General features: G+C 39.7%; 3 protein-coding genes across 5 annotated transcripts in view; 2 read left to right on the top strand and 1 right to left on the bottom strand.

The window, feature by feature from the left end:
* Naus (Nausicaa) overlaps nt 1-26,836 on the top strand; it is a 364,485-nt gene that overhangs the window by 39,574 nt on the left and 298,075 nt on the right. Inside the window, exon 6 of one of the 3 annotated variants that reach the window (XM_065233646.1) lies at nt 2,261-2,348. The exons of the other annotated variants lie outside the window; for them this stretch is intronic. Within the exon in view, the coding sequence (XP_065089718.1) occupies nt 2,261-2,326 (66 nt within the window). The 3' untranslated portion in view covers nt 2,327-2,348. Of the gene's footprint in view, nt 1-2,260; nt 2,349-26,836 lie in introns of those variants that run through there. 3 annotated transcript variants of the gene reach the window in all.
* On the bottom strand, nt 781-1,884 carry LOC135710910 (G2/mitotic-specific cyclin-A-like). The gene is given in 2 exon segments (XM_065233619.1): nt 781-1,734; nt 1,832-1,884. Coding segments are annotated over 2 exon segments (948 nt in total). The 3' UTR covers nt 781-839.
* LOC135710941 (parkin coregulated gene protein homolog) lies at nt 3,261-26,789 on the top strand. The gene is made up of 5 exons (XM_065233666.1): nt 3,261-3,425; nt 16,183-16,464; nt 16,532-16,681; nt 24,450-24,637; nt 24,755-26,789. Exons 1-4 carry the CDS (start codon nt 3,263-3,265, stop codon nt 24,608-24,610), a joined length of 756 nt encoding a protein of 251 aa, XP_065089738.1. The 5' UTR covers nt 3,261-3,262; the 3' UTR covers nt 24,611-24,637; nt 24,755-26,789.

Raw genomic sequence — 26,836 nt, 5'->3', positions numbered from 1 at the left:
ATTTCAAGAAATACTTTGGAAGAGTTGACATGCACATGCAAATTTCTTCCGTACGGAGTTGACCTTTATACTACGTATTATTATATTATATAAGTGGCTTTTCATGAAAAACGTAGACAATAGAGAGGGTCTAGTATAAGAGAGGAGCGGACTAGCTGGTTTTGAGCCAAACGAACTGTCAAAGCCAGAGTCAATCGAGCAACGGCTATCTGGATTGCATTGGCAGTGTTGCTAGAAACTACCCAGGCATAGGATGCCAAGGCAGTTTGTTCTGAATCCGCTCCTCTTTTATACTAGACCCTCTCTAGTAGGCACTATAGGGCGAGTGTGAGGGGTGGCGAGTGTCTACATTAGTGTCTAGTATTGCATTTTTTGAAATTAGAAACTGGCTTTTTTATATGAAATCCTGATTTTCTTAATATTTATCAACATTAAATAAAACTGCCACTTCCTAAATAGGTCATACTGTTTCTTTTGATTGTATAAATCCTGTTTCCATAATTTGTGTACACAAATCGATTCGTAATGATAAATTCAGTCGAGAAAATCTTTGTGGGACACTTATGCGTAGAATTTCAACATGGGACAATTAGGCTTGATGTTGTTTTTATACAAACACAGAACAAACAATATGTTTTTCTATTTTCAATCCAAAGTCTATCTAAAAAAGTACTGTTTTATGAACAAAAGTGAAAAACGCCCAAAAGTAACATGGGACCGATACGCGTAGAACGGCAGTATACAAAACACAAAAAGAAACATGTTGCTGCGGGGTGTGCGGGGAGTGGGGACATTCGGCAAGGACGAGGACGAGGAGGACAATTGACAAAGGGGTCTCTCTAGACAAACAACAACGATGACATCATTTCCCGCATCGAGTCTTTCCGATTCAGGGCGGAACCAGTCACCGTGCTGGCTTCTGTTTCGGCAGGCGCTGACGGTATCGTTGTGAACGATTTGCACATGTTGTCGAATGCTTCCTCGGACAGTTCACCTGTTGTCACCTGCATGTATTAGCTTTCCTTGAACTTCTCCTTAATGGCCTGCTGTCCCAGCGATTCCACCTTCTGGTGCACTTTGTTCAAGTCCAGAATGATGTCTTTAAGATCCTCTAGTTGGTAGTCGGCATTAATCTCCAGCATCCGAAACCAGATGGAAAGATCGAGCGTGTAGCGGGAGAGAGCCAAAGCACCGGCCGAAATCTTCAACGGTAAATACGTAAGGAATAGATCCGCGTCCAGCAGTGACAATTCACAGAGGTCTATGCACATGTTTTTCACCTTATCCGGCACGTCGTACATAACGCAGTAGAAGGTAGTAAATACCAAAATGGTTGGTACAGATAGGTCAAATCCGAGCACCTTCAGGATTAGCTGCTCCATACGAAGCACTTGCGTTTTGGTGTAGGTATCGTCAGTTATGTACACAAAAACACCCACGTCTGGTGGGTGAATTTCCTCGTAAATCGCAGCAATGAACATGGCAGCAATGCCAACCAGTTGCAGCTTTGCGCGAACTACTGACATAAAGCTGAGGAATCGATCAATGTAGGAAATTGCCAGATAGAGAGTTTCACTTTGCAAGCGATACTCTTCGCAAACCTCCACGAGCCAATCCACCAGAATGGTGCGCATCGAGTGGTTGATATCCGGTTATTTCTTCATGTAGGCCGGTTTCGGACGGTGACGCTTTTCGGCCTCTTTGAGATAGGCCAGGAACCACTTGGGCCAAAAACTGGCTCACCTACCCTAGTTAAATTGTTTTCAATCAAACTTGTGAATGAATTCGAATCCTTCGAATCCTTGTGATCGCGCACGGGCGGGATCCGTACGTTGTGTTACGGATATAAAATAAAACAATACCGATCGCTTTGCCCTCTGCCATGGCAGAGGCAGTGAACCTATTTATCTGTTTATTGTCGTTGAATGAAACCATCCTTATTAACATCAGTGTGTGGATAGGTATGTATATACAACGAATAAGGTACTTGCACATGTACATGACATGACACATGACACTTTGCACAAACACCTTGTTTGTATCCATAATTGATTCAATGAAGTGAATCATGCATGCTGAGATTGAAAAAAATCATGTTGGTTTTAAACAAATCATGATCTATGATAACGATTCAAAGCTTGCTTTTTTAAACTCATTTCGAAAAAAAATATAAGACTGTTATGCTTTTATGGGCAGTATAATAAATTACTATTTATGTTTGTCAACTAAATTTTTACTCACAATCTTTTTTTCTTTGCAGCCGATGCCGAAACGCGGCTTTCCACCCAGAAGGACCCTACCAAGGCGAGTATGCCGCAATCGATAGAGTTTCGCAGCTTTTAGCAACTATCAACACTCAATTTTAAGTTTTAAATCTACGGTTTGAAGTATGCATTTACCATACTCACGTTTAATGACATGTTTGTAAAAGAAGAAGCTGTGATAGTGAATTTCAAGAAAATCATGAGAATCATTTTTTCAAGGAATACCCTTCGAATAAAAGGCAAGCATACATCCTAAAATAATTGAAACAGTAACAATATTGATTCACCTAGCTAATGACTACACACCAATCAACAGCCAACATCCTTAATAGCACTTGACACGCGGCCTTTCGCTCAAGGTTGCCCTCGTTTGCTTGCACACCGTAGCCACGACTTCTTCCAGACAGATACATACCTACAGCCAATACTGCTACCACGACTGCTTTAATGGACACTAGTCAGTTCGAATGAATCGGAACGCCAGCCTTTCGCTACCTACGATATAAAAAGGAGCATCCACTTGCATGCAACTTCGCCTATGTGGGGTGGAAAAACGGGAAAAACGCTCGAACCCAATCGAGTCCGTTTTTCCTGCTGTTTCCATGGCATGGCCGAAAACAAAACTGAAATGCTTTTACAAGGTTTGGCCGACTGACTGACTGTGGTGGCGGAAAAGCAGTTCAATGTAAAAGCATTTTCTTATTCGCAGCCCGCAAATTTGTGCTATTATTTGTTGTCGTAACCGTGCTCGGTTCGGAAGCAGGCAGCGGGAAATTGCTTTACTCCCGAGAAAAACCATCCGTCGAGAAGTTTTCACTCAAGATTGTTTAAAAAAAAAGGAAAACCGGAAGCAGTGGATGCGATAAGAATCAAATTAATTGTGTAAATAGAAGTCGCGGTTCTCTTGGTTCGGCTGTTGGGACACAAACTTTAATTACGAAACACGCGCGGTGGAAAGTTGCTAGACGTGGACAAGTTTGGAAAGAGGGGGAAGAACAATGGCTACCAAATCTTCGTCGGCGACATTCGCGATCGAAGCTCGCCCATATTCGGCGACAAGGCCAGTCAAGAGTGCCCCGCAGCTCCGACCGGTTCCAGCATTTTCCATCGAGTCGTTGCAGAAGAATACGTTCGTGATGGGTCCTCCCAAGGCGCAGAAACGTGAGTACATACCGAACAATACTGAGGTGAAATAAGCTTTTGAACTGTCTGTTCGAGGGGGAATATTGACTTTTCCCGTTTGTGTTTGGCGATTAATTGGTTCTAATTTAGTTTTAATTGTTATTGACCTACATTGCGGGAATAAATATTCGATGCCATAATCGACAATTGTTGCGTCGCAGATGGTTGCTTATGAAGTTGTGCGTTATCGAAAAATAAACTACCTACACGGTTGAAGCTTTCATAGGGTGACGGCGACTCTAAAATAGTTGTATCAGGTACCTAACAAAAATATCTTGAACCTAATTAAATATAAAATGAAACTCACCGATTAATAAAGTGATAAAATCGGTACATGGTGCGTAATTAACATACTTGAGTGATAAGGAATACCAAAATTTATTGGATAAAAATAATGGAGAAATGCGTTTTTTTTTCAATACACTTCGAGTTCCAACATTAAATCGATGAGTTTTCCATATCCATATGCTTGCTGCTCTATATGTCGAGCTTTCTTCTTAATGTTAATAGGCCCTTTAATATCGACTCATTGAGGATTTATCAAATTAATGGTCATAGTATACAGGGTGACCAGTGAACCGGGAAATAGTCGGCAATTCGAAATCACCGGGAAAAGCTCGTGAATTTCGATGACAAATCGGGAAAAAATATAACTAGGGTAGAGAACTACTTCGACCTAATCGCCCATTTTGGGCCTATCTAGCAGAAAACTTCAAATAAATCCATGATTTCAGAGTTAACAAGTCAATTATGCGTTTGGTACGATACTTTAGTTAGTAAGCTACGGAACGAAGTCATTGGGAACGCGTGATATGAAGGTTTGCACCCATTATTCCTAAAAAACAAAAGAAGCGCTCCGACCGAATCAATTTTTATCTTCATCCGATAGGCCGAAGTGAATTCATTGGCGTTTCAATGCGTTAGGCCGAGTTTAGAATCCGTAGGCCGAATTTGACGTCAAGAAGCAGTGTTAGACTTTTGACAATATCTCAACGATTGGTTTCTCTTTATCAAATCTTACGAAACGTACAGAAAGGTAAATAAATTTGGAAGCCATCAGTAATATTAACATTCCGTTTGGTGCTAAACTACGCTAGATTAAGAAAGACTAAGTGCGGGTTGTGCTTAATAGGCCGAAAATGGGGTAGTTAACCCTACTTCGTCCTCTCGTCAGAATAAAAAAGATTCTGGACCTTGAAAAAATTTTAAGACCCTTGGACTGGACTAGATTTTCCGGATGCAATCACTTCGAAGAACTATTAAGAGAATTTGAAGATTATTTAATTAATCGAAAAAAGAGAGACCAGAGCGTCACTGCTATAAGATCAACCACATCGAACTCTGGTCCTAAGCTCTTCTTGTTGACAACGGGATGGAGGCAAGAAATGGTTCAGACCACATGGTCAAATATCAGTATCATCATTTTTTTGTCGCGAAGAAGACCCATTTTGATTGGTGAGATGCGCGTATTTGGAGAGGTCCCAGAATTTTTCAAATGATACGGAACATCACAGTTGACTGAGGATTCATGTAAAACCTATTTTGGTTGATGAGCAGGCGCTCTTTGGAACGCGTCGACTGATGCGGAACATCACAATTGAATGAGGCTTCTTGTGATGTAACCCGTCAGCCTCACGAGTTTCCCGTTGCAAGTAAAATGGCAAGCGCCACTCCCGAGGGAGACCATTTACCAAGGTTGAGGTTCCCATTTTTCCCAAATGTTTAGTCTAGCGGCGCCGGTGGTGTAGTGGTAAGCGTGATTACCTCTCACCCCAGCAGGCCTGGGTTCAATCCCAGTCGGCGTCGCCGGGATGTTCTGAGGCATAACATCTCTGATCACGCCTTCCTTCGGAAGGGAAGTAAAGCCGTTGGACCCCGGTTCATGAGTTGATGGGTCGATAGGTATGGTCCAGGTGTGGGAGCTGCCTTCCTGGCGTCGGTAGCATTGGTGCTCAGCACGGAAAACAAGATCGACGGAAAACAAATCGAAGAAAAAAAAAAATGTTTAGTCTACCTACAGGCGCAACAGTTCATGTTCATGCTAGCTTCATCTACCTATTTCTTCATTGCCTTTTACCTTTCCCCTCCTATCTACCTGTCTATCGAGTGTGTGTGGTTATGTTCTGGTGTAGTTCGTCTTCATCGTGCGTGCTGCAATTGGTTTCCGTGCAAACGGTTCGAATGGTTCTATTATACTACGCCTCGCAAAACCGGGAAAGTGCTACGGTACCGGGCTCTCAAGTCAACATGCGCATGGATAAATTACTAACAGGGATTGATTTTTTACTCACGACCTTTTATGCTGCTGTTCGGATGAAGATGTGGTGGATGAACAGAACGAGGTGGCGATGAGCCATCCGGTTGCCTTTCCTCGGCGGAAACAGGCAGAAAATGCTACAGATGACTTGCTGAATGAGCTGATGAATGTAGTGCCGACACGTGGCTTGCGTGACACGGTACGATCGTCGATCGCGTTTTGGTCGTCACCAAAATGTTGATTGCTGATTTAGCGCTATCGTGGCCGTATCGCTCTGCTAAAGGGTGATACGGTCAAAATTTGGTCAATATCAACTTGACGTATTTCTTTCAATTTTGCATTTAAAAAACCTGAACACCCCTCATTTTGAAGGTGTGTGTGTGTAGAATGTTGCTCCTATTTTGATTTTGGAATTCACTCTTCAGTTGTCAAAATGCCGTCCAAGCAAGAAGAGCAGCGTATCAAAATTTTGCTCGCGCATCGCGAAAATCCGAGCTACTCGCACGCAAAGTTGGCAAAATCGCTAAAAGTTGCCAAATCAACCGTTACAAATGTAATTAAATTGTTTGGGGAACGTTTGTCGACAGCCAGGAAGTCTGGATCGGGGGGAAATCGAAAACCGGAAGCCGCTGAGACGACAAAGAGAGTTGCCGGTAGTTTCAAGCGAAACCCTAACCTCTCTCTCCGAGATGCCGCAAATAAGCTGGGTGTATCGTCTACAACCGTGCATCGAGCCAAAAAACGAGCCGGACTATCGACTTACAAGAAGGTAGTGACTCCAAATCGCGGTGATAAACAAAATACAACGGCCAAAGCGCGATCCCGGAGGCTGTACACGACGATGCTGACGAAGTTTGACTGCGTGGTAATGGACGACGAAACCTACGTCAAAGCCGACTACAAGCAGCTTCCGGGACAGGAGTTTTATACGGCAAAAGGAAGGGGAAAGGTAGCATATGTTTTCAAGCACATGAAACTGTCAAAGTTCGCAAAGAAATATCTGGTTTGGCAAGCCATCTGTACCTGTGGCTTGAAAAGCAGTATTTTCATAGCTTCCGGGACTGTCAACCAAGAAATTTACGTGAAAGAGTGTTTGAATAAACGTCTGCTGCCTTTCCTGAAGAAACACGGTTGTTCCGTACTGTTTTGGCCGGATTTGGCATCTTGCCATTACGGTAAAAAGGCCATGGAGTGGTACGCCGCCAACAACGTGCAGGTGGTTCCCAAGGACAAGAACCCTCCCAACACGCCAGAGCTCCGCCCAATTGAGAAATACTGGGCTATTGTCAAGCGGAACCTAAAGAAGACCAAAAAAACTGCTAAGGGCGAGCAGCAGTTCAAGGCAAACTGGCTTTCTGCAGCGAAGAAGGTGGACAAGGTGGCTGTACAAAATCTGATGGCAGGGGTCAAGCGTAAGGCCCGGCAATTCGGATTTGGAAAAGCGGAAGCCTAACTGAATATTTTTCCTGAATTTTATACTAATTGAACTTGAAAAAGAAATTTAATTTGATTTTTTAAATAAACGATTTCACCGATTTACACGCGTTTTCCCTTGACCAAATTTTGATCGTATCACCCTTTAAGGGCGCGTTTGTAACGCTCGTCCGGTGTACCCCGGGTCTCTTTGGAAACTGACCGTGGGGTTAGAAATGGTCACTAATGGTTCGGATGGTGTGTCGGGCATATACAGCCTTTGCCAAGAATCTGTACAGAAAGAAACCGCTTCTCCAAATCACTTTACACGCTTACACACCGCTCGGAAAAGATCCACTATTGCCTAACGAAAACTAGCGGGAAAGGATTTTTAAAATGCTGCACTAATTAGAAAACCTCATGTCACTTGTACCTAGAAAATCACACCACGGCGCGAGACTACGGGTGGACCACTCCTGCCTCTTCCACTGATCTGACCAAAGTAAACGAGACAGTCTTGCAAATCCTCAGATTAGCAGCATTATCGCAATCTTCGGCACCGGAAATCAAGCAAATCTAACGAAGTTAGATTTTCGTGATATTCCGAAAATTATCCTCACTCTCCCGTCAATTGCATCTCTCGCTATCCGCATCTCATTTTAACGAACAGCTTTAATCATACAACTGACTGTTCGGCAGCATTTAAGGATAGGAAAGAAAATCGGAAAAAGGTCAACAAATCTTCAAAGGATTTGTACCGGGTTGTACGTACACGCTAACGCAACGATCGAGCAACCTTCCGCCTATTTGCAGCAAAACGGGGATGAATACCACCCAGGCACTCACTACTGAACTAGACTCATTTATTGTTTATTATACCAAGTGGTACACGGTTAGAAAAAAGTCCCCAAAATTAAGTTCTTTTCACTCATCTCGGCACTATAGTGCAGGAACCCAAAAGTAGGTAAAGCGGGTCAAAGTAATTTGCATTTACTTGTGTGCAATTCGTATGGAATTTTCCACTAGCTTTCAATCCGAAAGTTAGTTAGATATACCCAACAGTAGGTAAATATGATTATACTCAACGTTGGGTTCTCACACTTTACTACCCCTATTGGGTAGTTTTGCTCCTCCGTTTTTGACAACATTAGAAGGAGAAAAGGAGACAAACTAGTCAAAAGTAGGTAAAAGTGAACTGGCCGTTGGGTACTTATTTCTTACCGTGTAGGCTACTAATTCACTCTAGAATTCATTGCATAGTAATGGAATTCACACGCATGTTGAAGGGCCGTTCAATAATTATTTATAAGGTTTATTTGAAACTTGTGACAAATGAAAATATTGCTCAAAATACAATTAAAAATATGGTACTCGCTACAGTGCGAAGAGCAAGTATGTATGTTCTATATGATTTAACTGTATCGAAAACGAATACCTCATTATTTACTTTTCCATAGTAAAGAGGTACTACGACATGCACTAAACAAAGGACACGGACATATCACAAAAGATCAATGTATTGGTCGCAGTGATTATGATCCGAACAGAGGAGGAAGAGGAAGCACTTTGATGAAAATTCCAAAGATGTTTTAATGGGATACTGTAACCCTCGTCCAGGGTGACAATTATAAACCACCCTTTTGCCGTGTTTGCCATGAGCGTGTGTCTGGTCTGTTATTATTTGTTTTTGTTTTGGTCACACGCTCGGCAACATAATCACCACTGCCTGATATGTAAATATTTTAATTTGTTATTTTCTTTGTAGATTTTATTCGGTTTTTTATGTTGTTAGTTTAGTTAGATTAGAAAAAAAATATCGTTTATTAATGTATCGCGTCTCAAATAAAATTAGGTCCGGTTTCTCCTCCCGCTGCAAAAGAAGGCGAATAACATAAACAGCATAAAAAGTCGAGCGCGGTTGCAGGAGCGATGGCGGTTTTGTTTGGGTGTTGTGACGTTGTGAAAAAAAAGTAGAACAGTTCGAACCACGTAAGGAACACGACGCGTTTTTTGCCCCGTCCGGTGATTTTCCGCGAAAAAGGAAATTTGTGCCGTTAACCGTGGCGCGCGTCAGCTGGTCGATGTATTCCCAGCACCGTCGGGAGTGAAACAAGTGGAGTTCCCCCGAAAAGTGCCGGCCGTGGTATCGGAACGAGGAACAGTAGAGTGTAGGATCGCCTTTGCTGGGAAGCTAATCATTAAGGATCTTTTCGCTTCCCCGGCTAAACGACAAGGATCCGTAATACGCTCGCCGTTCTCGCAACAAAGGGTAAGCCGAACGAGCCAGACTCCCCTTTGTTGCTAATAGTCAAGGAGAGCGAGGCAGGTGGAACCGAAGGAGCGTTCCTCTGGATAGTCCACTGCGGTGGCTATCAGGACCGTCTGCGTGGAGTAGATCGGTTCGGTGATTCGTCACCATCGTCGCCGGGGGGGTTCCGAAAAAGAAGCCTAGCTCATCCCCCCCGCTAAAAGTAAAGGACGGCTGCTAGGCAGCCAAAAGTGAAGAAGAAGAGGGTACGTTGGCACAGTCCGTTCCGACGTGAACGTGCTTTGTAGCAGCAGAACCGCCGCCATACCGTCGAAGGGCCCCACCGAACAGCAGCAGCAACAGCGAGGAGGAGAAGATAAGTAGCGAATAGACGTCTAAAATTGCATTCCCTTTTGTTGTTTTGTCCCACCCAAATCCGAACGTCTTTGGGGGAAGTACCCTTGCTCGAGGCCGCCCCGCCGGGGTAAAATCGGGCCAGCTATAGGCTGGCAGGTAAGCCGTAGCTTACAATACCTACTAGATTTTGTCAGAGAAAAAATCAAAGGAGTTTTTGGAAGAACTCTTGAGAGTTTTGACCAGAACTCCAAGTGAGTTCAAAGTAGAATTTTCGGTGGTTCTGTGGAAAAATTGCATTACTATTGTAAAGAGAATTACAGGTCCATTTCTAATGAGAATAAATAAGTTCTGAGAAGAGTGTTAAGACAGTTCCGATGAGAACTCCAAGGAAATTCCGAAGGTATTGAATTGTAGGGAAATTAGAAGGATAATTTCAAATAGATTCTAAAGAAACTTCCGTGATGATTCCATCGAATTTTTAAGAGTTTTACGGGGATTTCAAGGATAGTTCCAATGGTATCTTGAGAACAATTTCTAGAGAATTCCAAGAAGAATTCCAGGAATGTTCATAATATTCTAGGGAAGAACTCAAAGATAATTATGAGCAGAATTTCAAGACAATTCTAATGCGAATTCAATGCAAATTTGAAGAGAATTCAAGCAAATTTTAAATAGAATTATTTAAGAAATTTAAGAAAATCTCACATTTATTTTAGAGAAATTTTGAAAAGAACGCTGTGAAGGTTTATGATTTAACACGAAATTCTGTTTAGAGTTCTGAGCGAATATAGGCAAATTTTGAAGACTTCGAACACAGTAACAAATTCAACCCAGGGAAAATTCTGCTGTCCCATTTAACATTCGGTTTTATCGAAGACATCATATCAAGAAGACTGGCAACTTTGCCAGAATTCAAGCGACATATACAATAGCGCTGCACTTGAGTGAAGGTGGAAGCAACGCATAGTAAAATGAGCAAATGCACAAACCATTCTTCTGAGGATGCAATCTTTGCTATCAAATTCGTTCGAAGCATTTACCTTTGAGCGGCAGATGACGCGATTGTACCTGCCTCATAGCGTTCGTATAATAAAATAGAAGAGTTACCAGTTTACCAGTCTTCTTGATTTGTTGTCTTCGGTTTTATGCTTGATTTAAATGTACAACGAATAATCGGGAAAATTGCCAAAATTCCTGGAAAAAAACCGAGAAATTTATGATTGAAATTTGCTGGTCACCATTCGATAAAGTCTGTTCTATTTAGAATTTGGATGCACAAAATAGGTAATTTCTCCAAGGGAAAATAAAGTACAAAAACGCTAAAGGTAGGGTTAACTACCCTATTTCCGGCCTATTAAGCACAACCCGCACTTAGTCTTTCTTTATCTAGCGCAGCTTAGCATCAAACGGAATGTTATTATTACTGATGGCTTCCAAATTTATTTACCTTTCCGTATGTACCCTAAGATTTGAAAAAGAGAAACCAATCGTTGAGGTATTGTCAAAAGTCTAACACTGCTTCTTGATGCCAAACTCGGCCTACGGATTCTAAACTCGACCTAACGCATTGAAACGCCAATAAAATCACTTCGGCCTATCGGATGAAGATAAAAATTGATTCTGTCGGAGCGCTTCTTTTGTTTTTGGGAATAATGGGTGCAAACCTTCATATCACACGTTCTCATTGACTTCGTTCCGTAGTTTATTAACTAAAGTATCGTACCAAACGCACAATTGACTTGTTAACTCTGAAATCATGGATTTATTTGAAGTTTTCTCCTCGATAGGCCCAAAATGGGCGATTAGGCCGAAGTAGTGCTCTACCCTATCATTTTGTAGGATTTTTATTTAGCTTGCACAGTAGTACTGTCAACCTCATCTACCATCTTTTTCCACCACTTCTCCAAATCAGATGGTGTTTTGATTGTTTTGCCACATTTCTTCAATTTGCGCCAAAATTTTTCTTTAGGACGAAAATCTGGACAATTTGGTGGATTGATACTTTTCTCAATAAAATAGACATTATTCTGCTTATACCATTCTATGACATCGCGGCTGTAATGGCAGCTAGCTATGTCAGGCCAGAACTTTACGGGACCTTCGTGTGATTGAATGAACGGCAAAATTATGTTCTGGAGACACTCCTCCTTGTAAAGTCGCTCCAGTAATGAAAACCTTTGTTTTCTTTCCGCAACTGCAGATGCCTTGCCAAATCATCAACTTTATCTGCAAAGACAAATTTGAATTTATCCGGAACATCCCCCTTACGGTTTAGCAAAGTAAAATTTTTGGCCCGGGATTTGCCAAAGTCCATTTTTACGTGAGTTTCATCATCCATCAAAATACATCCGTTATACTCAGGCCGGTGACAAGGTCTATACTAACAGCTATGTTTGACAGTAGGCAGCATGTCCGGGGCCCAAATCGTTTGTTTTGCTATACTGGGCCCGCTGTCACCGTATATAATGTTGCCTACGAGCCTGCCACCGGGCGGGTTATACTTGGTCAGAACGTGCTCGTACAGCTTCCTTGCACGATTTTTGGTAACCAGGTTTTGTTTCAGCGTCCTGTTAGGATGTTTGCTGGCATGGTATGACCGGAAACCTTCTCGCATACATATTCACCAAACTGTACTGTGTGCCGCACTGAACCTTTTCGCCAAATCACGACCGGAGATCCCAGGATTCTTTTGGACTGCCCTTATGACCTTCACTCGTAGTTTTCGGTCATATGTTCCACTTCTAGGTTTGTTTTGTTCTGCACGATCCAAACAGGTTTCCCGGTAACGTTTAAGCACGGTATTTGCAGTCGATTTTGGAAATTTGAGAGCCTTTCCAATCATTCATCTTGACCACGTTTGATTTTGCACGTGAGTGTGCAGAATTTTTTCACGTCTGTCACGTTCCATCGTCGATAATTTTTGAACTAGTGTATGAATCCTGATGAAATTTTCACTACTAAATAAACAATCCTTCCGGATCAAGACGCTGTCAATAATTTCTTGCTACGACAACTAGAGGCGCTACAGTAATTAAAAAGAAGCGGCCAAATACTAACTGGAACAGACTCTAGATAACTCTTTCCCATCCATGGATACTCTGGTGCACCATGCCTTTTTTGACATTGTGAGCTATAACTTTTCTCTCGGGGCCTCCCTTAGCTCAGTCGTTTAAGGCGCAGCTACAAAGCAAGACCATGCTGGAGGTGGCTAGGTTCGAATCCAGGTCCGGTCTAGGAATTCTTCGGGTTGGGAAATTTCTCGATTTCCCTGGGCATAAGAGTACCTATGATTGTATTTGCCACACAATTATACTAATGCAAAAATGGTACAAGCATCGAAAGCTCTCAATTAATAACTGGAAGTGCATCTAGAACACTAAGTTCCTTGACCTTTGGTTCACTTTAAAAGGTGCGTTTCATGTTTCATCACATGTAGTTCCAACGAAATGTGGCGCTTGCGAAGATCACTTGAAGATACAATATGACGGAACATTGATACTAATGGTATAAAACACAAGTAAATTCTTCCAGAAATAATTAAAGATAACATAATGAAAAATGTGTTAATTGTCAGTGAACAAATGTAATGTTGCATTGAAGTACTTTAAATGGTGTTAAATTTAAATGTTCCATCATTTCACATCCGTTGAACCATTCTGAACGGCCATCCCGTAGTGGTTATATCACATCATTGCTAATAATGTATATATCTATATCTTTTCCGGTACCATGGAGTGACAAAGTAAAAGTATAAGGAGAGCCGCAAAATGAAGCACATGGGATACGAAAATGGAATAATGCTCGTGTTACGGTTTTATAAGACGCAACTAGGAGCTCAAGATCATCATACTAAAAATGTGGTCGTCAATATATCGTGGATCACATCAGAAAAGGCATGGGAAACTTTCAGGAACTAGCAGTGATGCAGAGAAGGACAACGAGCTCACAAATAGACACGACAATTGGACAGAAGAGTGAAGAAACAGCGAAAGTTGGTGAGATCGTTTTAAATTATTGCTCATATTTATACAAACATTGCTTATACTAAATACGCGCCAGAATAAAAAAAAATGTTTTTTTTTATTCGGGAAGTGTAAATGCATTACATGTATCCAATTGATATATCAATGTGTTCAGGCGAGGCTTATTGTATATGAAGACGACCTTAGAATGTACGTGTAAGAACAGGCATTCTTGAAATGGGTCGTTGGATGTACAGTAGAGCTATCACCTTCCATCGCCAGGGCTAAAACTGTTTGCATCTATGTATAAAAATAGGTGCAAACAATTTTCTTGCATAAAAGCACTGCTGGCCAGTGGGAAATGGATTGTAGACAGACACACAAGTGCATCTAGAACACTAATAGCGAATTCGTTTATTATTCAGTTCCAACCTGGATCGGGTATCAAGATTGGGTCTGCTTGTTTTCTGACAAACGTCAGTTTGCTCGTTTGTTTTTAAAACCTAGCTCAGGTTGAGGTTCACACTGACAAAAAGTTCGGTTTCGCACTGGGTTGGAACTGGTGTTAACCCCGATAATAAACGAATTCGCTATAAGTTGAGAGCACGCAATAAGCTAATATGCGATTAGCAATAAGCTTAAAATGCGAAACAGAAAAAGAAGATATAAATTTCTGAAATTAAATCCGTTTTTTTGTAAAAATATTATAACATAATCTGTAGTAAAGGGTGTCCACGATGAAATTGCCACACTATGAAATTGCTCTAACTTTTTAACCGTTGGGTAGAATTTAATGAAAATTTGGGTGGATTTAGTTCATAGTGCATTATTTACATCCTGCAAGTTTTAAAGTCCTGTGATCAAAACTCGCGGAAATTGAGTCGAAAGAACAGCTCGTGCGTGATAAAATCTTGCGCATTCATCACGAGAACAAGGATCTCTCGCATCGTTCCATCGCTAAAACGTTGGGAATCGCGAATTCCACGGTGTCGCGAGTGATTAGCGGTTCGAGGAACGGTTGACCACCGATCGGAAGCCCAGAAGTGAAGGAAAAAGTATTCCGTACAACACCAAAAATCACAACCGCGTAGTTGGGGCCTTCAACCGAAATCCGAACGCCTCCGTTAGGGATGTGGCTAAGAAGCTGCACCTAAGCCGAAGTTTTGTCCAGAAGGCCAAAACTAAGGCTGGGCTTCGAACGTTCAAGGTACAAAAGGCCCCTAATCGCGACGAGAAGCAGAACAAGTCCGCCAAAACCCGTGCCAGGAAGTTGTACCTCAACATGCTGACGAAAGTTGAATGTTGCATCATGGACGACGAAACATATGTGAAGGCCGACTTCAAACAGATCCCCGGCAACCTGTTTTTCACGGCCAAGGATAAGTTCAGCGTTCCGGAGCATGTCCGCACTCAGAAGATGTCCAAATTTGCGAAGAAATTCCTGGTTTGGCAAGCCATCTGCACGTGCGGGAAGCGGAGTGCACCATTCGTGACCCAGGACACGATGAACGGACAGGTGTACATAAAAGAGTGCCTCCAGAAGCGGCTGCTTCCTCTCCTGAAGGCCCACAACGTCCCAACAATCTTCTGGCCGGATTTGGCCTCATGCCACTACTCCAAGGACGTGCTGAAGTGGTATGCGGACAATAAGGTCAATTTCGTGCCGAAAATGTTCAACCCTCCCAACACTCCGGAGCTCCGCCTCATCGAGAAGTACTGGGCGATTATGAAGCAGCACCTTCTTAAACGACCTAAGGTAGTGAAGACAGTCGAGGAACTGAAGAAAGTATGGGTTTACATGCAAAAACGGTTGATTCACAGGTTGTGCAGAATCTTATGGCCGGGGTTAAGGCCAAGGTGCGGGCATTTGCGTATGGACTGTAAATAAAATACGAGTAAAATGGTAAAATGAAGTTTAATAGTTATTTCTCAATCCCTGAAAATTTGATGGCAATCGGATGAAAACTCGAATTTTGCGAATCAATTTTGTGTGTGGCAATTTCATCGTGGACACCCTTTAGTTCTTCTATTATTGGAAGGCCAATATCTCAAGACATTCCAGAGATACTGATTTTTTAAATTAATTATGCCAAAATATACTGGGTTAATAAATCTAACAATATGGGATCTCAACTGTGGTGCCTCAACATTGATATATTTACTCAAATCCAGAAATTGAGGTTCGACTAGATTGCAACATTATACAAGTAGAACTCGATTATCCGCTGTCTGTTGATTTTTAAACTTCCATCGGTAATCTCTCGCAAATGACCATTCAATCACGCAAAAAACACCACAATTTGACAGAGACAAATCCCCAATCCATTTGTAATGTTGATTTGAATGATTGAGTTGTTGTTTATGAAAAATCGACGTTGGAATTGAAAAAAAAGCTAACTGTGAATAATCGAGTTCTAATGATATTCAAATTGTCCGGCAGTTAATTGAATTCCATTTAAAACAACATGTTCTATATTATTCTACTGATCTTCTTTCCAGACAAATACCTGATGCAACCGAAGGCCACCTCCTTTCGGATGTACTACGACCGCGGAGATCTCCCCATCAAAATGGAATACCTGACCGGTGGGGACAAAATTGCCTGGACCGTCGATATCGACAAGCTGGACTACGGCCTCTACCTTCCTCTGTTCTTTGACGGTCTCTCCGAAATACGCCACCCGTACAAAACGTACGCCCGGCAGGGCGTGCAGGACCTCCTGTCGCACGGCGGCGACAAAATCTACCCCGTTATACCGCAGCTAATTATACCGATCAAGAGTTAGTCACGTCCAATGAGCCAACTGTGCCTAGCCATTATAACGTGTTTCCCAAAACCTAATTGTAGATGCGCTAAACACACGCAACATGGAGGTCATGTGTGTTACATTGAAAATCATCCAACAACTGGTGATGGCATCGGATCTCATTGGGCCGGCCTTGGTGCCCTTCTACCGACAACTGCTGCCAATGTTCAATGCCTACAAAGTGAAAAATAGTGAGTAGCGTTATATCCCACTATATGGATTCATACAGAGACTAGCAGTAAGGATGATAGGGTTCGGTTAAGAAGCATGTAGCGTGCAAGTAGCATCCATATCCATTCATCGTTCGGGTTGGTGCCGCTTTTTCATTTGAAAAGTTTGCTTTTTGATGACCCTGATGTTTGTTGTGTCCTGAATGGCATTCACTCATTCCACTTACCAAGCTCTGTTTTCTAAAGCATGCCATCATTCAAAGAATCAACCGACAGTAATGCTGAATGCTTTCATGGTGTTGGAGATAGAAACACACGGTTTCGAACAGAGGGTGTGGGGGTTGATGAGTGAGCTAATAGCAGTGCTTTATGACTCCGGAAAAAATGTGAACAATTACTTGCTATCTTGTTACCATAGTAGGGTGATTGCTGCTATTACTTGGAACAATTAAGTTAGGCTCACTTTAGAAGTGTAGCATATTTCGATCATTTCCAATCTTCTTATTGACCGGAAACTCCCCATCCGTCTTGAGGATTGCAACGATTTTTGCCTGAAATCATTAATTATTTTGTTGCACATTTGCAGTGGCGTCCCGTAACCTCACTTTTTACCTGTGCTCCAACTTTCAAAACCAGATTTAAAGCTATATTCATACTCGAATTGGTTGAAAAATACACTTAATCTTCTAGTCTACTCGATATCTATGTATTGCAAGCAATATTTTGATAATTGTTTATGTTTTGAGAGTTGGTGTACAGGTAGATTGAGGTTAAGGAAACGCCACTGCGACATTTTTGTTCTAAAGTCTCAACATTCGGAATTCTATGTACCTCGGTAGTACTGTACCAGGGAGGCAACTTCAAAATCATCTTCAGAACTTTATTCTGCATCCTTTGAAGTGCTTTTTTCCTGGTAGTGCAACAACTAGACCATATTGGCACAGCGTATAGCATGGCCGGGCCTCGTAACGTGGGTAGATCACATTTTCGTGGTACGTTACGGGATGTACCACCACCGATGATCTAGTTCTTGTTACTTTTTATGCCTTGTTGATAGTGTCCACCGAAGATGATCTTGAAACAAGGAAAAAATGAGTTAGTTAGTCGTCATCTATGTGATTCCTAATCTTCTATTCGTTGACATCTAGTTAGTTCCCTAGTGGTTAAGACTAGGGTTCTGATGCATGGTCATTATCGGTGTCATTGTTTAATTTTGTTGCTAAGGAATCCAATTTTGAATGACAAAGGGTCGCGCCTTTGGAGGGTGTTTCAACACTCCGAAGGGTATAAATAGCGGGACCTTTCAATTAGGGTCGGATCCTTGCGATAAATGCAAGAAGGGCAGCTGTAAAAAAATCGAATACTTCATCATTTCTCAATAGTGGACATGCACTAAACTAAGGACAAACATTTTATATATTTGTTACATTTGGCTTGAATGCCCTTAATGTGATCTTTAAAAGTTAATGTTTGGTCAAGTACTAATCTAAGATATTTCACTTGACTTGACCAAGAAATTGAAACTCCGTTCATAGTGACTATGTGGCTACTACTAGGTTTCAAAAAAAGTAACCTCCAGGCTTATGTGGGAATATTATAAGTTGAGTTTTGGAAGCGTTGGGAGAAATCTTCCATTATTTTTTTAAATTAGAAGAGAAAATATCTAGGGTCGGGTGGGGCAAGAGTGCTACCCCCTATAATTTTGAAAATAAACATGTTTTCAATGTATTACAACAATTGCAATAAATCATTTTGCGCTGATTTGTCTAAAAATGAAATTACTTTTAATGATTAGGCATCATCATAAAATAAGGATTTTGGAATTTCCAAACATTGTTTCCTACAATTCCTGCAATGAGGCATTACTAATAATGACACTGTGCAATAAGATTTTCTAGGACTGAGGAAATTCACTTTATTTGACTTTCTCGTGGACCCTTGAGTAAAAGTCTCGAACAAACTTATACCCTAACACGTCCTATTTTTTTGGTACCGCCCTCTTTATGTATATTCTTTGGTATGTTGTCCCGATGTCGGTTGTATACTGCCTAACTAAAGCATGTAAAGACATTGCCGTCCAAGAGTTTTTTGTATGAAATGACTTGAGAAACATTTTTTTAGAACATTTAAAAACGATATCTCGTTGTCTTACCCCTCGTTTGGGTGATTTTTCAAACCCCCAAAAAATCTAGAATTAATGTAAATTCACTGTAAAAAACCATAGTATGTGCTTGAATGTTGAGATTTCAATAAAGTAGGTAATAATCAGAACTTGTTTGTCCATAATTAGTCCATCTTGTCCTATAGTGCAATAGATGGTATTTTTTGATCCCTAATACATATCAACAAATAAAAAATACAAAAAATCCTTTTTTGAGAAAAATTGTTTTTAAGATTTTATTTGAAATTTAAAAAAAATTGGGTAATTTTTTTTAGAGTGCATATTTTTTTTCAAATGGCCTTATCCATTATCTGCAATATTGCCCAAGACACCACAACGATCGGGCAAACAGTTTTCGAGTAAAAAATTTCTGACGATAAGCTTGATATTTTTCTATAGGCCTTTTTCAAAAATAAGGCTGGATTCAAATTGGCGATATGAAGATGCAAAATGGCATAGTTGGTCGTAAGGAACGTTTCTGCAAATTTTCAACCAAATCAAAAAACACAAAAATAACCGATTTGCGAATTGCTCCATGATCACTATAAAAAATATTTTTGCACGTGAATTTTCTTTAAAAAATTGAAAAAATGCGATTTTTTAGTTTTTGGCTCTTTTTCTAATATTTTGAGAAAAATCAAAACGTCATTATTTTTTTGGAGCGGTGAACTTCCTTTTACGAAACGTTTCAGTTATAACGATAATATGCATAATATGCATTATCTTTAATAGATCGAGCATACCAATTCAAAATATTTAATGATTTAAAATCCATTACTGAATTTCAAAGTCATGACGATATTGTTCGCAAATTTTACTGCAGTTTGAATAGCATCAAACATGGAGTTCGTTTCTAGCATATAAGTAATCATGTCGATTAATGATGTCTGTAAAAATTCCATTTTAGCAGCAGTAGTGCTACCTCAAAATCAAAATTAGTTTCGTTAGAATTATGTTGGCTAGAATTTTGATTTCGATTTCTACCATGTGCAATAGCAACTAGCTGAACATTGTTAGCAGCAGGTACAGATGAAGAATTTGAAGCAGGGAAAGTGTTTGTACCTACGTGTACGAATGTAGAATTTGTTCCTCGCTAATCGTTGTTAACGTTTCCTATCTGTCGCTTAAAACAAGATCGTAGGATCGCTTTGCGAGTCTTAAATTCCCAACAATTGGATTTTTCAGAGTTGGTTGGAAATGCTATCTAACATGAAGCTTTAGTGTGATAATTTATTAGTTAGAGAATGTTTGAGAATTGAATAGAAGTTGAAAATGAGCGAAGGGCCATTAATGCGACAGTACAAAGTCAAACTTTTTTGCCTGTAGATTTGAAGACATGCATCAAATCTCCGCGTACATCGTACGGGTTAGGCAAAAGGTGTGCGTTTGACTTTGTACTGTCGCATTAATGGCCCTTCGCTCATTTTCAACTTCTATTCAATTTTCATACTGCCGTCCTCTAACGGAACTATCCACGTACCCTCTTCTAAGACCATTCTCTAGCTAATAAATTATCACACTAAAGCTTCATGTTAGATAGCATATCCAACCAACTCTGAAAATCGCAAACCTCGTGTATGAAGTAACATAAAAACACTTTGAATTGGATTTGTGTTTTTCACACAATCTGAACATTTTTTTTGAGGATCTTCCTTCACAGGACAGTCCATCCTTTGCGTAAGAGAAATCACCACAATTCATGCATTTAGCTGGCATGTAGCAATTTTTGGTCTCGTGACCCCATCTTTGGCCTTTACGGCACTGGGTGAAGATTTGGAAATTTCCTCCAGTCTTCCTGAAATGTTTCCACCTCACTCGGACATGGAGCATAAAGCTTGCTTTTGCTAAGACCTTAAGGTTGTTTAGTTCACTAGACGTGAAGTGAACTAAATAAAAATCATTAGAAATCCCGTAGCGTGAATCGCCAGGACGGGATTTCATTTTCCTTTTGATTACATGGACAGGCTCAATTAATCTTTTATCTGATCCAGGTATTCACCCCTGGGCAGACCTTTTAAGACAACCTTGAGAACAGACGTTCACTGCCTATAATCGCATATAAGTCCCATGAGGATTATCGTCAATTTTGAGATAACACAACGGAATTAAAAGGAAATAAACCAATACACTCCACAGTGTTGCTTTTTGGCGTTTTCGTGCGGTTTTTTAGTAGCTTCTCAAACATTGATTCTAGGGGTACAGTTTTTTAAAAAATGTTTTTGCATCTCCTTCAAATCATTCTTAACTAGTACAACTTTTTTCCTAGTTTTTCAATATTTTTAACATATTGTACAAAGTTGTTTGCCGTACAAAAATACATATTTTTGCTGAACATTGTAAAATGCTATATCTTAAAATTAAAACATGTATTCAAAAATTAGACATTTGCAGGACGTTTTTTAGTTATTAAAAAACACCTAAAAAATCGCGTGCTGCCACATGTTTTTATAACTTTTCTGCAATAAAATAAGTATAGATTCAGAATCCTAATCCTTCCTAGAATTTTGCGCCAATTTGCGCCGGAAATAGTTATTTGAGGAGCAAATACCCCTGAAAATATCGATTATTTAAAAATAACTTTTTTGTTTCAAAACATAATTAGTTACAATGTTGAGCAAAAGCATGTGTTTAAACATGCAAAATATAGTTGTAGAAGAAACCAAAATTGTAGGATGCCTAGAAAATGTGTTATTTAAAAAAAAACATGATTTAAAGGGGCCTTTCACGAAAAATGATACATATCTCGCAACTTATAAGAGCTAGAAATTTGAGGTGTTCAGCAAAGTTAAAATAACATATGCTACACCTTTATTGAAGACGTTAAGTCTCCATCTGAATCAGATAAAAATATATTTATTTGATCTCACTTTTAGGTAGATTAATCACCAAACCGTGTACATCAAAAGAAGAATATTAACATATGCAAAAACATCTTTAAACAAACTGTACCCCTAAAATCAATGTTTGAGAAGCTATTAAAAAGCGCACGAAAACGGCAAAAAGCAACACTGTGCACTCGAAGCTCTTCATAAAGGGATTCCGTTAAGAGGTTCGACAAATTTAAAAGATTGAAAAAATGTCAATTGATTTACTTTGATTTTTCAAATATTTACATGGGAATTGCACTTCGTAGCTTCGACTCGATTGTGCTACATTTCTCCGAATGTCGTTTCCCCGAATGTCACTTCCCCCGAACGCCATTTCCCCGAATGCCATGTCGCCGGAAAAAAAAGTTAGTGTTCGTGCAGGTGACTACTACTGCCTCTACCCTTAACATAAAATAGGTACTGTGCCTACCCATAGATGTCACCACTTGTCTCCGTATCATTGTTATAGCTTATTATGTACTGTTCTTGTTATGTTACAGTAAATAAACATCTGTAGTACTTTTCCCTCCGCCATGGCAGGACGGCCAGTAAAACGGTCGTAAATCATTATTTTCAACTATCAACAAGTTAGGAAATTTCCAACCCTTATTCCTGGCAATTTTCTTACTATATTTTAAGCATAGTGAGCAGATTGCAACCCAGCTTAAATTTCAAACGATGCAAATGAGATTATGAGATTAACCCAACTACCAATTAATTTGCTTCGAGTAGCTTGAAACCTATTGCCTAAGCACAGGATGCTTCTATGTCCCTCCTTTCCCTATATTAATGTATTGAGCCGTTAAAAGCATTATAATTTTTATTTATAGAATAATAATCCAAAACCAGTATGCTTGTTTTCAGTTCATTTATTATTCATCATTATTTGATTTGTTTCTTGGAACACCGTTGAGATATTCATACATTTGATGTACAACACAACATGAAAAATGTTTGTGTTGTATATTTTCCTGTTGATAGTACTGATACAAACCTTCTATTTCCTTTTCATACTTCACGAAACTAGGTCCTTTAATTCGAACAATGAACTTGAGCCAGCTTGTTGGATGGGTCTCTCCATCCATTCACGTATAGAAATGTGGTTAATTTTAGACGCTCATTATAGCACAATGTTTTTGATGTCATTATCTTTTCAATAAACTGGGGCCAATACCAGCGCAACACCCCCCACCAAATATTTGTTTCTCATTTCGCCTCCACAAACGATAATTTAATAAAAATGTTATTAAACATTATTTTTCGGTTTAACTTTTTGTCCACAGAAGGTGGCACTATGCTGTCAGTGGTTGTGAGTGTAAAACACACTGCATTCCTCGATTCATTTGTCAAATCATATATCTTACAAGTTTTGCCAAATTCCTTGATTTGAATTTTTAAAAGAAAAAATCTCGTAAAACTATGTTATCAATTTTTAAATCCATCGACTTCACATATTGTCTAAGTTCTCGGAAAAATTGCTCGTTTGTAAAAGAAGGAAAAATTTCCTCAAAATACATTACCAATTTGTCAAACCTTCAATCACACAAGTTTTGAGAAAGTTATCGAAAAAAAAAACATTTATAAAAACAGAAGAAAATTGGAAATCTCCTAAATAAATTTAAAAAGAAGGGAAAATCTCCTAAAAATATATTAGCAATCTGTCAAATCATTGATCTTAGTTTTGCCAAAGTTCTCGAAAGAGCTGCTCATGTATAAAAGAAGGGAAAATCTCCTAAAATATATATAACCAATTTTTACACTTCCACTTCTGGTACTCTCGCCCCATTGATTTACTTTGAACATAGATTTTCCCTTCTTTTAATCATGAGCTGTTCTTTTAAGGTTAATTGTTGCAATATTCAAATAAGTGCTCGCGAAACCAATCTAAGAAATGTTAAAATTGGAAATGGAAATTACATTCGGGGAAATGGAGTATATGTTTGTATGGGATTCGGGGATATGGGCATTCGGTGAAATGGCGTTCGGGGGAAACGAAATTCGGAGAAGTGACATTCGGGGAAATGTAGCACAATCCTTCGACTCCCATTTTCTCAATGCCTGCTTTTTCCATATGGGACAGATATGCAATTATAGGCAATATAGTTGTCACTGTCTTATAAAGAGTTAAATATGAATGGTATGCATTTCATGCTTTGTTGTTAGGTGAAAACTCATTAAATTCACCCTTTTGGCTTGTCGCCCTTGGTGGGGGCCGTTTTCGCCACCCACTAACTACATCCCTGAAAACATGTCTCAACGTTTAATGTTGATGGCATTTTTCGTGTCGATAATTATTACAACATGTTATTAGGACTCTAGTACAAACAAGATATAACTCAATGTTACAGTATTGATATTTATTGTTCGATGTTTGCCAATATGGAATTATGATCGGTATTAATTAGCACTGCTGGGACACCATGTATCTTTAATGTAATCCCCCATAAGCCATTCAGTCATCGTCACCATCGTCGTCTTCATCGTAGGTGGATCAAAATGCATGAAGATGGGATTACCCTCCCACTAACCGATCCAACAGCCATCGGCCACGTATTTTGAGTACGTGACATTGTTTGAGTTTACCTAAGCTTTCCTTCCATCCAATCATCATCAAAACTGGAGCGAACAGGAAAATGGGATCAGATAATTTATGCACGACAGAACCAACATGACCGGCAGAATCAATTTCTAGGATTTAGGTCTCTTTGTTGGATGCTGAGACATTTCATCTATTATCATCTTGGTCTTGGTTTGATTGCAGTAAATTCCGGCGACGCCATCGACTACGGTCAGAAGAACAACATGAACGTGGGCGACCTGATCGACGAGACGCTGCAGGTGTTGGAGCGCCACGGCGGCGAGGATGCCTTCATCAACATAAAGTACATGGTTCCGACGTACGAGTCGTGCTATCTGAATTAGACCTTCGGATACGTTGAATTGTTGGAAGTGAGTACCTATCGCACCTAGATGGAAACGTAAGACGGTGATGATTTATTTCTTCTACGTGAGTTAGATACTTATATGTGGGAATAATTTGCGGTTGGCGTGGGTATTTATTTGCAGATCATACGATGTTGCTGCTGTTGTTTCGGTTGCTTCGTAATATCGCACCGGTGCTGATGGAAGAGACGATAAAGATGTGGATAGTGAAATGTAGCTATTGAAGGATATTAGGAGATATTACCACGCAATTATTAGAAAAGTGCCAAACTAGTCAAGTAAAAAGTTGCTTACCGGAATAGCGGTACGAGAATAGATGTGCAATTTCGGACAACGAACTTATTTTCTAAAAAAACATATGATAGAAATCCTGATATACGTTTTATACAATTTTCCATCTTTCAAGGTTTGGCGAAAATTGGTTGATAAGAAGGGTCAAACTGGTTTAGATGCAATACTTTTAATCGATACATTATCTAATACAGCTGCACAAACCTGAGATCAGAGATCGAGGTGTACTATGTTTGAGATTATTTTATGTTCCTAAACATATATATGTTCCTAACTGCTAAGTTACCACTGATATATTGGTTTATGCTTGTTTATTATTCACGCACATATCTAGATACATTTATACAATTCGCTATTTGAAGAAGCCATCCTTGAAACATGGGAAAATTGCTTTTGCAAAACAAATAACAATTTTAGATAATTCAACAAGGGTTCACTTATCACTAATCACGATATAGATCTCAATAGCAATATGTTATTCATAGATTAAACAAATCTCACTACCTTTTTGTTACGGTTACCTACTCAACAATAGGAAATTTCTCAACTTTCTACTAGTCAAAACCCAAGGTATCATTCAAAGTATATTTCAAAATAAATAAATTTTTTTCGCTTAGCTCTCTGAATACTTTTCTTCCAGTTTAGTTACATACATTGATTTATCATTTATCATTGATGACACACCGCTTAGAGCAGATTGATTGAACTGAGCCCCCTCTTTTTGCAGAAAGCTGTGATTGCTTCCGTAAAATTATACATATTTTTTTGTTTGGTTTTAATCATCATCACATTTTGATATTACATCATGAGAGAAGACAATGTAATTTCCAAATTAATCTCTGTCACGCGTTCTCTAACACCTACAATCTACTTGGTCGACTATCCTTTTTTGATGAACTACCGTGGAGGCACCATATTCGAAGCGGGTCCTAAATCGACGCACTCAATAAGGTTCGACTATTTCCAATCTTTATTTTTGTTTTGCACCAATGTTTAAAAAAATATCTTATCAAAATTGGAATGCGATCAAAAATAGACTAGTGCATCATCATTAGGAACGCGTCAAATATGGTGCTGGCACGGTAAAAAAAATCGGAATTATCATTGTTTTAGATGAAAAACGTAACGCGAGTATTTTTTCCTACGTTTATTTTTTTTTTATTTTTGTTGGGTTATTTTATTCTTGGTGTACACTGTGGAAATTGCGTGCTGATATTGTGTCAACGTTTTCTCTATATAGTGTGGTGCGGTGTGTGGGAGAAAAGCGTGCTGGATGTTGCTTTTCTGTGGTACAGCAGTTTCACGTTTCAATTGAAATTACTAATTAAATGACACTGGTCGAAAAAAAGGTAATTTTAAGTCAAAAGTCATTTTTGTGTTGCCTGTCAGAGATTTGTATAAAATATTTTGAAAGATAAATCCTGATTAATGTGGGCGTCTATGGTTGAACACCCGTATAAAGAAAACGAGAAGGATTAGAAATTTCAATTTAATTCCACTGCCCTTAATTGCTTACGCTTGACAAATATATGTATGTTGTGTTACCTATAATGTGCATACTTCTTCAGTGTCTTCTACTAAATTCAAGTTTTAGTACAAGCCACTGAAGAAGTCTGCACGTTGTAGACGAAATACGCGAATCTGTCAAGCATAGACGTCAACATTGCTGCACAAACCTTTTCTCACGGCTTGGCATGTCATTGTCACATTTCCAAAAAGATCATCCATGTCGACGCTCGCGTCCCGTGGATGAAGAAAATCTTTGCTCGTTGAAAAGAACTAAGAAGGCTGCTCTCAGAAGATTTACTAAATTCCTCACACTGCCACTGAAATTCTACTATGCCAGGCTCAACCACGAGTATAAACGGTTAAGCTGGGTTTAGATAGGGCAAGTCAAATGATCAACTCAGTTGA

The sequence above is a fragment of the Ochlerotatus camptorhynchus genome, unplaced genomic scaffold, assembly GCF_037179485.1.
Source record: "Ochlerotatus camptorhynchus isolate MF236.1 unplaced genomic scaffold, CSIRO-AGI_Acam_v1.1 ptg000406l, whole genome shotgun sequence".
NCBI classification, from domain to species: Eukaryota; Metazoa; Arthropoda; class Insecta; order Diptera; family Culicidae; genus Ochlerotatus; species Ochlerotatus camptorhynchus.
This window is presented reverse-complemented; position numbering and strand designations above follow the sequence as displayed.

What these genes read in the sequence shown, in the direction of transcription:
- LOC135710941 (XM_065233666.1), top strand. Translation starts at nt 3,263, where the DNA reads ATGGCTACCAAATCTTCGTCGGCGACATTCGCGATCGAAGCTCGCCCA. An exon ending in TCCTCCCAAGGCGCAGAAAC is followed by an intron (nt 3,426 to 16,182) that starts GTGAGTACATAC and finishes TCTTCTTTCCAG; the next exon opens with ACAAATACCTGATGCAACCG. An exon ending in TGCCTACAAAGTGAAAAATA is followed by an intron (nt 16,682 to 24,449) that starts GTGAGTAGCGTT and finishes GTTTGATTGCAG; the next exon opens with TAAATTCCGGCGACGCCATC.